Genomic DNA, 15,696 nt, shown 5'->3' on the forward strand with positions numbered 1-15,696 from the left:
GCGGACTGAAAGGTCCCAGGTTCGATTCCGGTCAAGGGCATGTACATTGGTTGCGGGCACGTCCCCAGTGGGGGATGTGCAGTAGGCAGCTGGTTGATGTTTCTCTCTCGTCGATGTTTCTAGCTTTCTATCCTTCTCCCTTCCTCTCTGTAAAAAATCAATAAAATATATTAAATAAATAAATAAATAAATAAAGTAGAACAACAAATTGATGTTTCTCTCTCTCTAAAATAAAAAAAAATTAATAAATAAAAGATTATAATATTATAATAAAAATTATGCTTTCCTTTGTTTTTCATGTCTACTTTTAGTAAATAAAAAATCAGGTAGCATTCTGGTAAAACACCAGATAATCCCATTTTATTGTTTTTTTGTGTGTGTTTTTTTTTAAGAATAGGACAATTGAGTATTTTGGCACTATTCTTCTTTTGGGTTGTATATAATTGGGTTTTATTTTTGTTTTGTTTTTAAATATATTTTATTGATTTTTTACAGAGAGGAAGAGAGAGTTAGAAACATCGATGAGAGAGAAACATCCATCAGCTGCCTCCTGCACAACCCCTACTGGGGATGTGCCCGCAACCAAGGTACATGCCCTTGACCGGAATCGAACCTGGGACCCTTGAGTCCGCAGGCCGACGCTCTATCCACTGAGCCAAACCGGTTTTGGCTATAATTGGGTTTTATTAGATAGAAAAAGTTTGTAGCACATAAAAAGCACTATCTGATGGAACCAGAAAACTAAAAGAGTGCTGGTAGTTGTTTAAAAGGATAAAAGAATTTAACATTTAAATACCATATAATTTACAGATATTTTATAAATATTATAAATACTTCCACAGCTGACTAACAGAACATATGCTTAATCATTTAATATTAATGAATAGCTTTTAAAATAATGGGTCAGATATTTCATGAAGAACTCACTTCAGAAAGCCCGAGCTTTCTAGGGAATAATTGACATTTAAAGTTATGCGGCTAGCAGAGGGCAGAGATCAGTATAATAAGTACAGTGTGTGTCATATGACAGGATGTGTTACCTACTCAGTAATCATGGCAAGTAAAGAGGCAGGAAGACAGATGACTTTAATTCCAAATCAGAGCATCACATCAACAGAATTCTTAGAAGAAAGATGAAAACAGTGAATGGTTTGCTAACAAAATGAAGTTGGATGATGCTAATGCAGATGAATGGCCTACTTACAGCTCGTTACATTTCTATTGTATATAAAATAAAAAGGGAAGACTTGCCAATTTGGATTTTAAGATTTAAAAGACGCTACCCAAAAAAAATCTGCTCCTCTTCAAATTCTTCTCCGAACAATGGCCATCTCCACCCTAAAATTAGAAACCAAGCCAGTAAGAACCAGAGATAAGAATGTAAATATATATTGCCAAAACTTTGCCTATTAATGTTAAATTATATGTAACAACATAGTCTATTAAACTACTAAATGATAGACATGCTGGTCAAGTCAAAAGATTTGCTTCAATGCTTTGATCAATTTCCATCCTTATTAAACACAACCCTCATGATATGTTTAAATGCTGTTCCAGAATGTTCAGCGTAGAATCAAACCCGTGTTTAATTCTTATCAAATATATTTGTTTGCTCAGAAATATCTGGTGCTCCCAGACATTGGCATCTTATTTTATTACACATTAGAATTTTTTTCCTTCTGTAATTACAAAGTTTTGAGCCTAAGCTAAGAATGACCACTAATCAAACATGACTGAGATAATCTATCATCAAAATTATATGACTTGCCCAGCCGGTGTTGCTCAGTGGATTGAGCATCATCCCATGCACCAAGAGGTCACTGGTTCGATTCCCAGTCAGGGCACATGATCCGGTTTCAGGTTTTGGGCTTGATCCCCAATTGAGGGTTGAGGGGGAGGTGCAGGAGGCAGCCAATCAATGTTTCTCTCTCATCAATGTTTCTATTTCTCTCTCCCTCTCCCTTCCTCTCTCTCTAAAATAAATAAAAACATTAAAAAATAAAAATAAATAAATAAAAATTATATGACTTAATATAAGCTGTAGTTTTATTAGGATGTACCAGTCAAGCAGTTTTTTTTTATAAATTAATGTTCAAATTAAGAAAACATAAATAATTTAAAGATTAATAAATTTAAAAACAAATTTAGGTGAATATACATATAACTACACAGAATTTATTATATATTTGTAGAATTATCTAGTAGCATTTTTTGCATGTAATATTTTAAAAAGTATTTTTAAAAAACCATACAGTGATTCTGGGATTCCCTGAATTTTCAGCTGCTGCATTTTCTACTCTACATCTGGCAGGTTCTTCTTCTTTTCAGTCTGTGCATTTCCTGTATTCTAAAAAGTAAATAGAAACAAGGACCTTAATTGAGGAAATGGTGAGTCTTTGGCTAAAGAAATACGTACAGCCACAGATAAGTACTTGTGCTTTGCACCTGGAGGCTGTTTCATAAGGTGCAGGGAGACTATCTAGCAAAGTATTCTTCATTATCATCATGAAACAGAGCTGAAGGTAGTTTTGGTATGGGCACTTATCTCTCTTCCTAATCACTCTTTAGCAGTAATTTAGGGTTTCTCTCTAGATCAGAGAGTCTATTCAATGCATGCATGTGCTATTTCAGTATCCATTTAAGATGCCTAAAAGAGTTTAATGTACAACTGGGAAGTGCCTGGATCTGGTTAGGTAATTCAAAAACAAGTCAATGACAGAGCCAAGAATAAAACAAGTAAGTTGCTAGTACCTCTTACGTTTTTAAAGACATGTGATATTGTTTTTTTGCTCTAACAAACTACCAACTCAAAATTTAGGAAATATTCTCAATTCTGACATTAATTTATTATAAAGTGTCTGAAATAGCCTTAGATGCAATTTCAGTCACTTGTCAAAACTGCATTTGAATGGGCAATACAAATAAAATACAACCACCATTGGTAACTTCTGGTTATTTATCTTTTTTTTGTAATTATTTCTAATAACTACAACTGTTTCAAGGTCATTCTTTAAAATGCCATCTTTTTAGAAGTTCTACGCCATATGAGCAAGAAGGAATTTTCCCTTACTATTTACTTTTGTATTTTAAAATTACAGAACTATCTTAATTTGCACTCGGATGTCGAGTGTGACTCGACACGGTTAGCATTAGAATAAAGGAATGGAGAAAAAAAGCAAGCGAGTGCAAAGGGTTAAGAGTTCTTTTCTTTTTACATTGGCATGTAATTGTAGTTCCAGAGGGGCTCTCAGAGGACAGTGGAATAAATACATAATAGCACATTACTAACATGCCCAAACTCAGGAGCTCTAACTCACCAATCATTCAAAATATGTGCAAATGGTGTGCTATTCAACATCAAGTCACCCAAGTTTAAAGCAACCCTATTACTTTTTATAATTAACTAAAAGATGACCACTAATGGCTTTTATGTTCTATCTAGAAAATTTCTCCATTCTGCAAAATAAACTGAGAGTTCTTAACAAGTTCTAGACCAAGAATAAAGTACACTAGAAAATGTCACAAAAAATATACCTAACAGTGTCTGATAACTGTTTTACTTGAATGTTGTAGAGATTGAACAGACTTAGTTAAAATACCTTCTTAAGTAGTTTCAGATCAGAGTTTCTTCATTTTTCTAATTTACTTATATTTCCTTGATAGGTATGTGCTAATTTTATCATGAATAAAAATGTAATCAAGCTCTGGTCTGTGTGGCTCAGTTGGTTGGGTGTTGTCCCGTGCACTGAAAGGTTGCTGGTTCCATTCCCAGTCAGAGCACGTGTCCAGGTTGGGGGCTTGATCCCAGGTAGGGGGCATGCAGGAGGCAACCCTCTTACAACAATGTTTCTTTCTTTCCCTCTCCCTTCCTCTTTCTAAAAATCAGTGAACCATTATTTTAAAAAATGTAATCAATTTTATTTTAAAAATAAGAAACTGAGATAACAAAGTTGCTGACCTCACAAAAATAGAAGGCTAACTATGTGATTTAATTCAGTGGATGCTCTGCACAATCCCCTTCTTTTAAAAGAATACTTTTAGAGAGTATTCATTTGGATGTTTAGGGCTTCAGATTTCCAAATAAAATTCAAGACTCTCTCTGGTGGGTTGGGGCTGGGACATTTCAACAAGATTATCTGATAGCTAGCTAAGAGCAAATATTTGTGAAAATAGGACAGCAGGTAGACAGAAGATATTCGGGAACAAATTGGAGGGGTAAAAACAAACAAACCAGGAAGAGGCTCAAGACAAATCTGTTCTTGTGGCCAGTATAACCATAAGTTTATACTATTATTCATTTCCTCTGGCATAGGTTACTTGCCCAATGCTTGGTAATACACATAACACATACTCCTTTCCCCGAGTACAACATTCTAATCACTTCAACATTCAAATAAAGGCTGGTATTCACTACCCTCCCCCCAAGAAAGTTATAAAACCTTTAGTAAGTAGTTATTCTCATATTCAAAGATTACAGAATGTTTAATTTTTATATAACTTTCCAATGATAATAACAAGTTTACACACCAAGTCAAGGATTCTAAACAGCATTCCTTAGTTAAAGCTATAAACAAAAAATGTTTTACCTCTTGTTTTTCTTGATTTTGGTCCCCATTAAGTAAAGTTGGTATTTTAGATGAATCTATTTTCTTTGATTCCCTCTTCGGCACTTTTATCTGTTTAACTTTTGCAAAAATATATACAACAATGACAACTTATTATTCTTACATTAAAATTTTACTTTCCTTTTTAAGAGTTTCAAATGGAAATTCTGATGGCCACTTAGGTCACTTCCTTACTTTATTGTAAGGGAACTGAACAAATTATGAATTGTAATGGTAAAGTGCACCAATCATAAATTTTTTGTTTTATAACTTTATAAATAATACGTCATTAAAAGAAGACATGTGTTGCCCTAGCCGGTTTGGATCAGTGGACAGAGCATCAACCTGCGGACTGAAGGGTCCCAGGTTTGATCCCGGTCAAGGGTACATGCCTCCGTTGTGGGCTTGATCCCCAGTGATGGGTGTTCAGGAGGCAGCCAATCAATGCTTCTCTCTCATCATGGATGTTTCTATCTCTCTCTCCTCTCTCTTTTCCTCTCTGAAATCAATAGAAATATATATTTAAAAAAAAGAAGACATGTATTTTTAAAATTCTGAGTATAATTGTTAAATGGATCGGATAATTCCTCTTGAACTGTACAAGTACTATATTCTTGCTATTATATTAAGTTTTCACAAGGTGTCACTGTTCTTCAAAGAACATAATATTTACTCTGCCAAAAATGAGTTTCATTTTAAGAAATCAATACCTGTTACAAATCTTTTTTTTTAAAAATATATTTCATTGATTTTTTTACAGAGAGGAAGGGAGAAGGATAGAGAGTTAGAAACATGATGAGAGAGAAACATGGATCAGCTGCCTCCTGCACACTATACTGGGGATGTGCCTGCAACCAAGGTACATGCTCTTGACCGGAATCAAACCTGGGACCCTTGAGCCCTTGAGTCCGCAGGCCGACGCTCTATCTACTGAGCCAAACCAGTTAGGGCCCTGTTATAAATCTTAAGCTACTAATTCCTTGGATTCCTGAAGCTCATATATAATTCCTGCCATTATAGGGCAAATAATCATGGGTAAACATAGGAAATTGATTTGTTCCAGATCATATACTGAACCAAAACCACTTTCTTCAAATACTGTTCTAAACATTTCAACAATACTGAGCTAATGAAATATTTAACTTTTAAAGTTTTCTTAACATTTCTTTAAAATTTTCTCCTTTAAATCTCACCCCTTATTTGATAATGGGGGGGGGGGGGGAGGGAATCCTCATCTGCTGAAAATATTTTTCACAGTAATTTACTATTTTCTACCTAAATCACATTCTAACATGTAAGTTATGTTACAAAAAAGGTTTTGTGGAAGATAACATTGGGAGATTTATAATGCTACAAAACAATTATGTACCTTCCATTCTTTTCATTTCATTTGATTGTATTATGAAAGGCAATTTTGGGAAATGAAATTCTTTCCTATCAGGTCTGGAAAAATTCAGCTTCCTTTTATTTCCACTTGCCATTTGGTCACTTTGACTTGTCCGCTCACTAAATATACCTTTCTCCATTTGGCTCTAAACAAACAAATAAGCAAGAATTAATTTGAAGAAAAATGTGTAACTATTCAATGACAAGCCTAGAATTATTAGCCATTCAGATGGTATAAGGTATGCATAACAATGCCTTCTAAAAGAGAATACCAATAAATATATAAACAGATTAAAGTTCAATAAAAGTTTCATAAAGCAATCATTATTTTTAGCATATTGAATATTCTGAGAATAATAGTCTTGACCATGAGAACCACAATCTTAACTTTTAATTTTTAATCCTATTCATTATACTCTGACTTTGGACAAATTGCTTCAGTTCGTTTTATTAAAAATTTACTTTTCTAGCCCTCACCAGTGTGGCTCAGTTGGTTCAGCATCATCCCATGCACCAAAAGATAGCAGGTTCAATTCCCAGTCAGGGCACATGCCCATGTGGTGGGTTCAATCCCCAGTAAGGGTGCATATAGGAGGCAACCGATCAATGTTTCTCTTTTTCTCCCTCTTCCTTCTTCTCTCTCTAAAATAAATAAAAACATATTGTTATTTTTAAAAACTATTTTTCAATTTAAAAATAATGTGCTCTGGACACTGGGAAAACCCAAAAGGAAAATAAATTACTTGTGAACTCAGCATTCTGGAAAACCTTTTATGTTTTCTGATGTTGCTCACTTGACAACAGATGATAAACTTTCCTAGGTTAACTGAACTGTCTGGCTTCAAGGTGAAGACTGAAGGAGCAGCTTCCTCTCAGACTCAAGTGTTGGCAGAGGCCATTGTTCCTCTGCTCATTCCCCCCAGAGCTGGCAGGCCGACTTCATATCTGAGTCTCCATCAATCTAGCTAACATGTTTCTCCAGCCCTGGTGATTCCCTGAAATCCCACTCCACCCAGCTTGTAGGCTCATCCAAGTTGTTTCTAGTGGCTTTTCCATACAAACAGCCTCTCTTGCCTCACATTTCAGACTTTCCTAAAATCTCACAAGTAGCATCTGGCCTCTGTGTACCCCATATCTTTGCTAAGTGGCCCCACGACTGACTCTAGTAGCAGCCAGCCTCGGATCACAGCTTGGCTTCTCCTGGGCACCTCTAAGCTCAGCATATATAACAGCCATTGGCAGATTGCTCTATAACTCATGCCGGGTGGCCCCAGGTAGGGCACAGGTGGTAGCTGACCCAGTGGATAGCTTCAGACCACAGCAGATTACAACCCAACCACCTCCATTAGTGATACACTCAAGGGGCAGACTCAGTGGGCATCAAACCCCACTGAAGCAAGTCCTTTTCCCTTAGTTTCAAGCTGGTCCTAGAAACTGATTGGCCCGAGGAGTCAATCTCTCCCAGTGATGTGCCAACAGCAATCAAGGCTCAACTATAACAGGACATTGCACACAGCCCACACAGGGGTGCACCTGGATCGCTAAGCTTGGGTGACTGGGGAGGCTTCACCAATGGGCCCTATAGGACACCTACCAAACAAGGCCACTCTACCAAGTCCAGGAGACATGGCAGCTCTCCCTAATATATAGAATCAAACACAGGGAAGCAGCCAAAATAAGGAGACAAAGAAACAGGTCCCAAATGAAAGAACAGGAGAAATCTCCAGAAAAAGAACCAAATAAAATGGAGGCAAGCAAACTGCCAGATACAGAGTTCAAAAAAATGGTTATAAGGATACTCAAGAAACTTAGTGAGAACTTCAACAGCATAAAAAGTAATATGAAAACCATAAAAAAAGAGCCGATCAGAAATTAAGGATACACTAACTGAAATGAAGAATAAATAACTGGGAATCACAGTAGAGTAGATGAAGCAGAGAATCAAGTCAATGACTTAGAATACGAGTGAGCAGAAAACACCCATTCAGAATAGTAAAAAGAAAAAAGAATCCAAAGAAATTAGGATAGTGTAAGAAGCCTTTGGGACAACTTCAAACACACCAACATTTGCATCATGATGATGGAAAACTTCCCTAACCTGGCAAAGAAAACAGACATACAAGTCCAGGAAGCACAGAGAGTCCCATACAAGATGAACCCAAAGAGGCCCACACTGAGATCCATCATAACTAAAATGCCAAAGGTTAAAGACAAAGAAAGAATCTTAAAAGCAGCAAGAGAAAAGCAGTTAGTAACCTACAAGGGAGCTCCCATAGGATTGTCAACTAAGTTCTCAACAGAAACTTTGCAGGCCAGAAGTGATTGGCACAAAATATCCAAAGTGATTAAAAGCAATGACCTACAATCAAGAGTACTCCACCTAGCAAACCTATCATTTATAGTCAAAGGACAGATAAAGAGCTTCCAGACAAGAAAAATTAAAGGAGTTCACCACCACCAATCCAGTATTATATGAAATATTCAAGGGTCTTCATGAAAATGGAAATAAAATAAAGAAGCTGGGGTACAAATACTTATAAAAGACAAAATAGACTTTAAAACAAAGCCAAAACAAGAGACAAAGACCCAGCAACTTCACCTCTGGGTATTTATAAAAAAAAAAAAAATCCAAAACACTAAATTGAAAAGACATACACATTCATATGTTGTTTTTTTATTAGACTTTTAAAAATATTATTAAATATCTTTTTATTGATTTCAGAGAGGAAAGGAGAGGGAGAGAGAGATAGAAACATCAATGACAAGAAAGAATGATTGACTGCCTCCTGCACGCCCCACACTGGGGATCCAGCCCACAACTTGGGCATGTGCCCTGACCCCAAATTGAATCATGACCGCCTGGTTCATAGGTCAAAACTCAACCACTGAGCCACGCAGGCCAGGCAGCATTCATATGTTTATTGCAGCATTATTTACAATAGCCAAAATATGGAATAGATGAGTGGATAAAAAAGAAATGGTGCACGCTGGCTGGTGTTGCTCAGTGGTTAGAGTACAAGCCTGTGCACTGAGGGGTCATGGGTTGGATTCCTGATCAAGGGCACACACCTAGGTTGCAGGCTCGACCCCCAGCTCTGGTCGGGGTGCATGCAGAAGGCAACCAATCAATGTGCATCTCTCTCTCTCTCTCTCTATTTCTATATTTCTTCGGGTGAGGATTAACAACAAACAAACAAACAAACAGAAGTGGTGCATATATACAATGGAATATGATTTGGCCATAAAAAAATGAAATCTTGGTATCTGTGGCAATATGGATAAACTTAGAAGGTTTTGTGCTAGGTGAAATAAGTTAGTCAGAAAGACAATGCCAGATGATTTCACTTATATGTGGAATCTAGAAAACACAATAGACAAACAGAACAGAGGCAGACTCATAGATGCAGGGAGCACTTTGATGGTTGTCAGGTGAAAGAGGGGTTGGAGCAACGGGTGCAAGAAATGAAGGGATTCAGAAATGAAAATTGGTGGATGCAGAATGGTCATGGGGATGTGGAGTGCAGCATAAGGAATATATTGTACTATGTATGGTGTCAGATGGATGCTGGATATATTGGGATGATCACTTTGTATTAGATAAATGCCTAATCACAAGGTTATACACTTAAAGCTAATATAATATTGTAGGTCAACTGAAGTTTAAAAATAAAAGGCCATGGCTGGGTAGCTCTGTTGGTTTGAGCATCATCCCAAGATGCCAAGATTGCAGGTTTGATCCTTGGTCAGGGCACATACAAGAATCAACCAATGAACGCACAAATAAGTGGAACAACAAATTTATGTTCTTCATTCTCTCTCTCCCTTCCCCTCTCTCTTTCTCTCTCTCTCTCTCTCTCTCTCTCTCTCTCTCTCTCTCTCTCACAATCAATAAATAAAAATATTAAAAAAGACTACCCTTTAAAACTTTTTAATAAAAAGGAAAAGAAAAACTTTCCTAGATTAATGAACAATCTTCCACGATGTAATTTATAGTATCCCATTGTGTAGATATACTCTAATATACTTAACCAGTCACTTGCTCTTGGATGAATTTGTGTTTCCAATGTCTTATTATTATAAATAACACTGTGGTTATTTATAGACACAAAGACCCAGCAACTCCACCTCTGGGTATTTTTGAATAGTACTTTCCTATGTTAAAAAATGAGGGAATGAACAACACTGATTATTTTTTTCTAGTGAAAAGTAAAATGTATCCTTTTGGCAATTGCTTTAATCTATAAAGTAAGGTATTAACATTTTTGAGGTGAAAAAAAAAAGTCAAGCCATGGATACAGACAATAGTACAGTGAAGGCCAGTGAAGTGGGGAGCGGGGTACAGGGAGTCAATGGGGGGAAAAAGGGAGACATCTGTATTAGTTTCAACAATAAAGATAAAATTTTTAACAAGTCTTGTGACTTTTAAAGGTGAAAAATTTAACACACACACACCCTCCAAGTAACACACTGAATACACAAATCAAGTTAAAAGAAATTAACTAAAATCGTGGTGACACTAAGGAAATGATGGGCTATTTTCATCTCAGGAGGGGAAAAAGGAAACTAAAAGTACATTAAAAAAAATATTAGTGCCCCAGAGATGGAGAAAAGGGCAAGGGGACCAGTTAAAGGAATAATGTTGAAAGAGGCCATAATTTAATGACTAGCTTCTTGCCTTACTTGAGTGGGACCTGTATCCTCTTGCCTGTTATTAGCCATAACATGTCCAATAGATTGTGAAGAAGTATGTCTCTTTTTTGCTCTTTCAGTTAACCTATTATTTAAAAACAAGTAAATAGTTATTAGAACTCCCCAGAAGTGCTCCTGTTTTAGATTCAACAATGAATAAGTTATACCATGGAAGTCTAGTTAGAACACTGAGTGCCAAAATACAATTGTCAGGCTTTAAGTGCCAATTGCTCTAAGTAGAGAGGTGAAAATAGAGAGGAGAACAACTCAGTTATGGCCAACATCAGCGGTAACTATATTGTAGGGTTATTCAATTGGCCCACTTGGTCCCTTCTATCTGATCTGAACCTGGATCTTTGAATGTCTGGGTTTCTGAATTTCTGAACTTGCTGTCCAAAGCTGGTTTACAACCATGGTTATTGCAGCAATAGTTTTTGGGTCACCTCAAGAAGAACTGAGCTCTTGCTGTCTGTAACCTGCTGAGCCTTTCGACTGGCATAGACATGTCCACCTAGACACGTCCACTTGCCCACCTCTGCAGAGCACTAAGTTTCCCAGCGTATAGCCCTGATCAGTCTGGTAGGATCAGCTTGGGATATTGAACCTAGTCTCCTTCTTTATCTATATATATAGTAGTTTCCCTAAATTTAGAACTGGCCCTGATACCTTACTAGACAGACACTGCCATCCCTCACACTGCCCTTGATTAAGAGACTGATGCACCATTCTCTCAATCTGTACTAGTAGCTAAAACTAGCCCAATATGTTGGTTTCCTCCAAAAATATTTGACCTCGAAAGACTATTTGACTATAAAAGGTTATTCTCAACTACCCTCTCTCCATTTAGAGAATTCGCTCTAATACAGAAATAAACCTTACTTTGTTATACCAAGGCAGGTCAATACCAGGACTTAGGACATATCACCTTTTTTTCTCTCCAAATGAGAAGAAATGTTTCTAAGGGTTTTTTTTTGTGTTTTTTTTTTTGTCTGTTCAGTTTTTGTTTGTTTGTTTGTTTGTTGGAAAATTGAGGCTTTTCCAAAAAGCATTAGTGAAAAATTAAACTGTATAGCCGAGAAAAGTTAATTTCTTCTACAGTATTTATAAGAAGGACTCAGTAATGGCCCATTGTATGATTATAATTTCAATATGTCTTCAAATTCAGTTTACATACAGATACTATGAATCTGATTCTTTGAAATACTATTATATAGAAACATTATATTACTTAGGTCCATTTCCTTCTGTCTCTTTTCTGTTAGAACTCACCTTGCATTGGAGTGGGAGAGATTTGAATTGAGATTGGAAGCCATCAAGTTACTGCTAGTTAGGTTGATGGGTGGCATCATCATATTACCTCCAGCATGTGGATTGTCTTTCATGCCAATAGAGTTAGTGCTGGGATTAGCAGGGTTTGGTGGTTCATTGATTACAGATTTTATATTTTGAGACACAGTATGAGCATTTTCAATTGCATCTGATTGACAATGTCCACTTTCATACTCTGTCTTTTTTGGTTCTAAGGTATCTACTTTTCCTCCTTTGCCTTTAATAACTCTGGTTTTTATTTCCTTGGGCTTTTTCTCTTTTTCCATTTCCTGGAATAGATACACCCAAAATCTGAGTCTGTAATTTTTATCATTAGTGTGCTTAACTATGTCACTGACTAAAAAGAAAAACAGTTTTTACCTTTCCCAAAAGTGAAGTACGTAGAAGAGTATCAGTATACACTGTTTTTCTTTCATCTTTCATAAGTTCATTTTCTTTAGAATTCTCCTTTGATTTTATGAATGAATTGACTTTTGCTTCTTGTAGTAATTTAGCTCTTAGTTCTGGTATGAATCTGATAAAACAAGCAATATTAACCAATAATCTTTTTATTTATGTAGATAATTTTATCTTTAATAGACCATTTAATCAATTAATTTACATTTCAACCACAGAATAAATAAGTAATCAAGAATGCATGCCCAAAATAGCCCAATACTTATTTACCTAATACAAATTTCTTCCTGGTAAAGACCCATCTTTCAATTTTGCCATGGGAATTTACTGTATAAAACTTTTACAGCAAGAACCAAGATGGCGGCATAGGTAACTGCCTGTACTCGCCACCTCCTACAATCACATCAAAATTACAACTGTAGGAGGTGGCGAGTACAGAACAAATATCATTCAGAACTGCCTGAAAGCTAGCTGAATAGAAGTCCTACAACTAGAGAAGTAAAGAAGAAAGCACATTGAGACTAGTAAGAGGGGCAGAGGCGGGAATAGGCTGGTCGGACACCCACATGTGTCATTTTTTTAATCATGAGGCCATCCATGAGGAGCAAGGGATCCCAGCCCCACACCAGACCCCCAGCTCAGGGTTCCAGAGCTGGGAAGAAAGTGTCCGAAACTACAGGCTATAAAAACCAGTAGGGATTGTGACTGAGGGAATCAGAGGCTGCCGGAATCCCTGGTGTTCTCCTTAAAGGGCCTGAACACAAACTTACCTGGTCCTGCTTCTTCTGAGCTCCAGCGTCAGGGGGACCCAGACACATATGGGGAAGAACTGGATTATCTAGCATCTGGGCAGAAACTCAGGGGTGGCTTTTTCCCAGATGGGTTTGCTCACAGGGGTCATCATTCCTGTGCTGGGACCTCCCCTGTTTCAGGGCTGACTGGAAGCCATGTCTGACTCTCCATTAGCCCGGAGCACACTGTTTGCTCCACCCTGGGGATTCCCTGAGACCCTGCCCTATCCAATTTGCAGCCCCACCCAACCTGTTTACAGCAGCTTTTCCATATGAATGGCCTGTCCTGGCTCAGGCTTCAGACTTTGCTAAAATCTCTCAAAAAAGCTGCAGCTGGTGACAGCATGCCCCAAACCTATCAATAAAAGGCCTAAGACCCAGCACTACCACCAGCCTGCCTTGCTTCACAGCTGGGCCTCGCCTTGGCATCTAAGCTCAATACAAATAGCAAATAGCAGCCATCTGAAGATCCCTTTGTAGCTCCTGCCAGGTGGCCCCAGGCAGTGGCTGACTGCACCTTCCAGGAGGCCCTAGAGCCAGTGCAGCTTCAGGCCACAGCAGATTACCAGTATAACTCTACACATCCACAAGCAACACTCAAGAGGCAGACTCAGTGAGTACCAAAGCCCCACTGAAGCAAGTCCTGCTCCATAGGGGTGTTTCCTATACAACAGCTCTCCCACCTTAGTCACAGCTTGTCCTCACAGCCAATTGGCCTGGAGGTCAACTTCTCCCAGTGATGCCAACAGCAATCAAGGGTCAACTACAAGACTGTGCACACAGCCCACTTAGGGGCACACCTAGAGTGTCCAGCTCAGGTGACTGGGAGGCTAAGCCACTGGGCCCAACAGGACACCTACTACACAAGGCCACTCTACCAATTCCAGGAGACACAGCAGCTCTACTTAATACATAGAAATAGACAAGACAAGCGGCCAAAATGCGGAGACAAAGAAACATATCATATAGGGAGGAAAAGAAATGGAAGCAAGCAAATTACTGGATACTGGGGGGTGTACAGGAGGCAGATAATGGATGATTCTCTCATCATTGATGTTTCTATCTCTCCCTCTCCATTCCTCTCTGAAATCAATAAAAATATATATATTTTTAAATGCCAAGAGTTAAAGACAAAGAGAGAATCTTAAAATCAGTTAGTTACCTACAAGGGATTGCCCATAAGATTGTCAGCCGATTTCTCAACAGAAATTTTGCAGGCCAGAAGGGAGTGGCAAGAAATAGTCAAAGTGATGGATAGTAAGGAGTTACTGCTTTTAATTTTTATAAGTATACTATTCTTTTTAAGGGAGACTCGGGTCCCTTTGTCCTTTTTGTGGTTCTTTAAAGTAATAGCATTTAAAAGATAAACTGACAAGTTTCTGAAATCTTACTCTAGAAAAATATTTTCACACCCTAGCTGATTTGGCTCAGTGGCTAGAGCTTTGGCCTGCAGACTGAAGGGTCTCAAGATTACTCTACCCCAGCAAAGCTCTCATTTAGAATTGAGGGTCAGATAAAGAGCTTTACAAACAAGAAAAAACTAAAGGAGTTCATCACCACCAAACCTGTAATGTTGAAGGGGATTCTTTAAGAGGAAGAAGAGGAAGGAGGAGGAGGAGGAGAAAGTGGAGGAGGGGGGAGAAGGAAGGGGAGGAGGAGGAGAAGAAGGGAAGATGAAGAAGGCTCAAAAATATGAATAATAAAATGGCAACAAATACATATCTATCAACAACTTAATCTAAAAATCAAAGTAAATGAACAAGAAATCTAATGAAAAAAAATAAACTGGTGAATAAAATAGAATCAGAGGCATGAAAGCATGGAAGAGACTGATGAATCTCAGAGGAAAGGGAGGAGGGGGAGCAAAAAGAGATTAACCAAAGAGCTTACCTATGGACATAGACAGTAGGGCTGGGGTGGGGCAGGAACAGGGTAGAGGGGAGCAATGGGGGAGAAAAAGGGGACATCTGTAATACTCTCAACAATAAAGATTTTTAAAAACTTTTACAAAATAGACTTAGAGAAATTAGATTTCTTTTGTGATGCAAACTTTACTCAATACAAATACTGCTTTTAATTTTGATAAGTATACTATTCTTTTTAAGGAAGACTTAGGTCCCTTTGTTCTTTTTGTGGTTCTTTAAAGTAATAGCATTTAAAAGATAAACTGACAAGTTTCTGAAATCTTACTCCAGAAAAATATTTTCACACCCAGCTGGTTTGGCTCAGTGGCTAGAGCTTCGGCCTGCAGACTGAAGGGTCCCAAGTTCGATTCCAGTCAAGGGCACATGCCTGGGTTGTGGGCTCAATCCCCAGTTGGGGGCATGCAGGAGGCAGCCGATCAATGATTTTCTCTCATCACTCATGTTTCTCTCTCTCTCTCTCTCTCTCTCTCTCTCTCTCTCTCTCTCTCTCCCTTCCTCTCTGAAGTCAATAAAATATATATATATATATAAAAGAAGAAAAATATTTTCAGTACAAAATGTAACAGAATATCAACA

General features: G+C 37.8%; 1 protein-coding gene across 2 annotated transcripts in view; it reads right to left on the bottom strand.

Moving 5' to 3' along the window:
* Positions 1 to 1,250: 1,250 nt before the first annotated feature.
* The window catches only part of CDKL3 (cyclin dependent kinase like 3), a gene marked incomplete at both ends in the record, with an annotated part of 41,365 nt that continues 26,919 nt past the window's right edge, over positions 1,251 to 15,696 (bottom strand). The window contains 7 exons of one of the 2 annotated variants that reach the window (XM_079771415.1): positions 1,251 to 1,338; positions 2,253 to 2,347; positions 4,587 to 4,684; positions 5,974 to 6,136; positions 10,671 to 10,764; positions 11,949 to 12,277; positions 12,369 to 12,522. In XM_079771415.1, coding sequence (XP_079627541.1) covers positions 2,294 to 2,347; positions 4,587 to 4,684; positions 5,974 to 6,136; positions 10,671 to 10,764; positions 11,949 to 12,277; positions 12,369 to 12,522 — 892 coding nt within the window. The remainder of the gene's footprint in view (positions 1,339 to 2,252; positions 2,348 to 4,586; positions 4,685 to 5,973; positions 6,137 to 10,670; positions 10,765 to 11,948; positions 12,278 to 12,368; positions 12,523 to 15,696) is intronic. The other variant, XM_079771416.1, reaches the window with a different exon arrangement.

The sequence above is a fragment of the Cnephaeus nilssonii genome (genome assembly GCF_951640355.1).
Source record: "Cnephaeus nilssonii genome assembly, chromosome: 5".
Taxonomy (NCBI): domain Eukaryota; kingdom Metazoa; phylum Chordata; class Mammalia; order Chiroptera; family Vespertilionidae; genus Cnephaeus; species Cnephaeus nilssonii.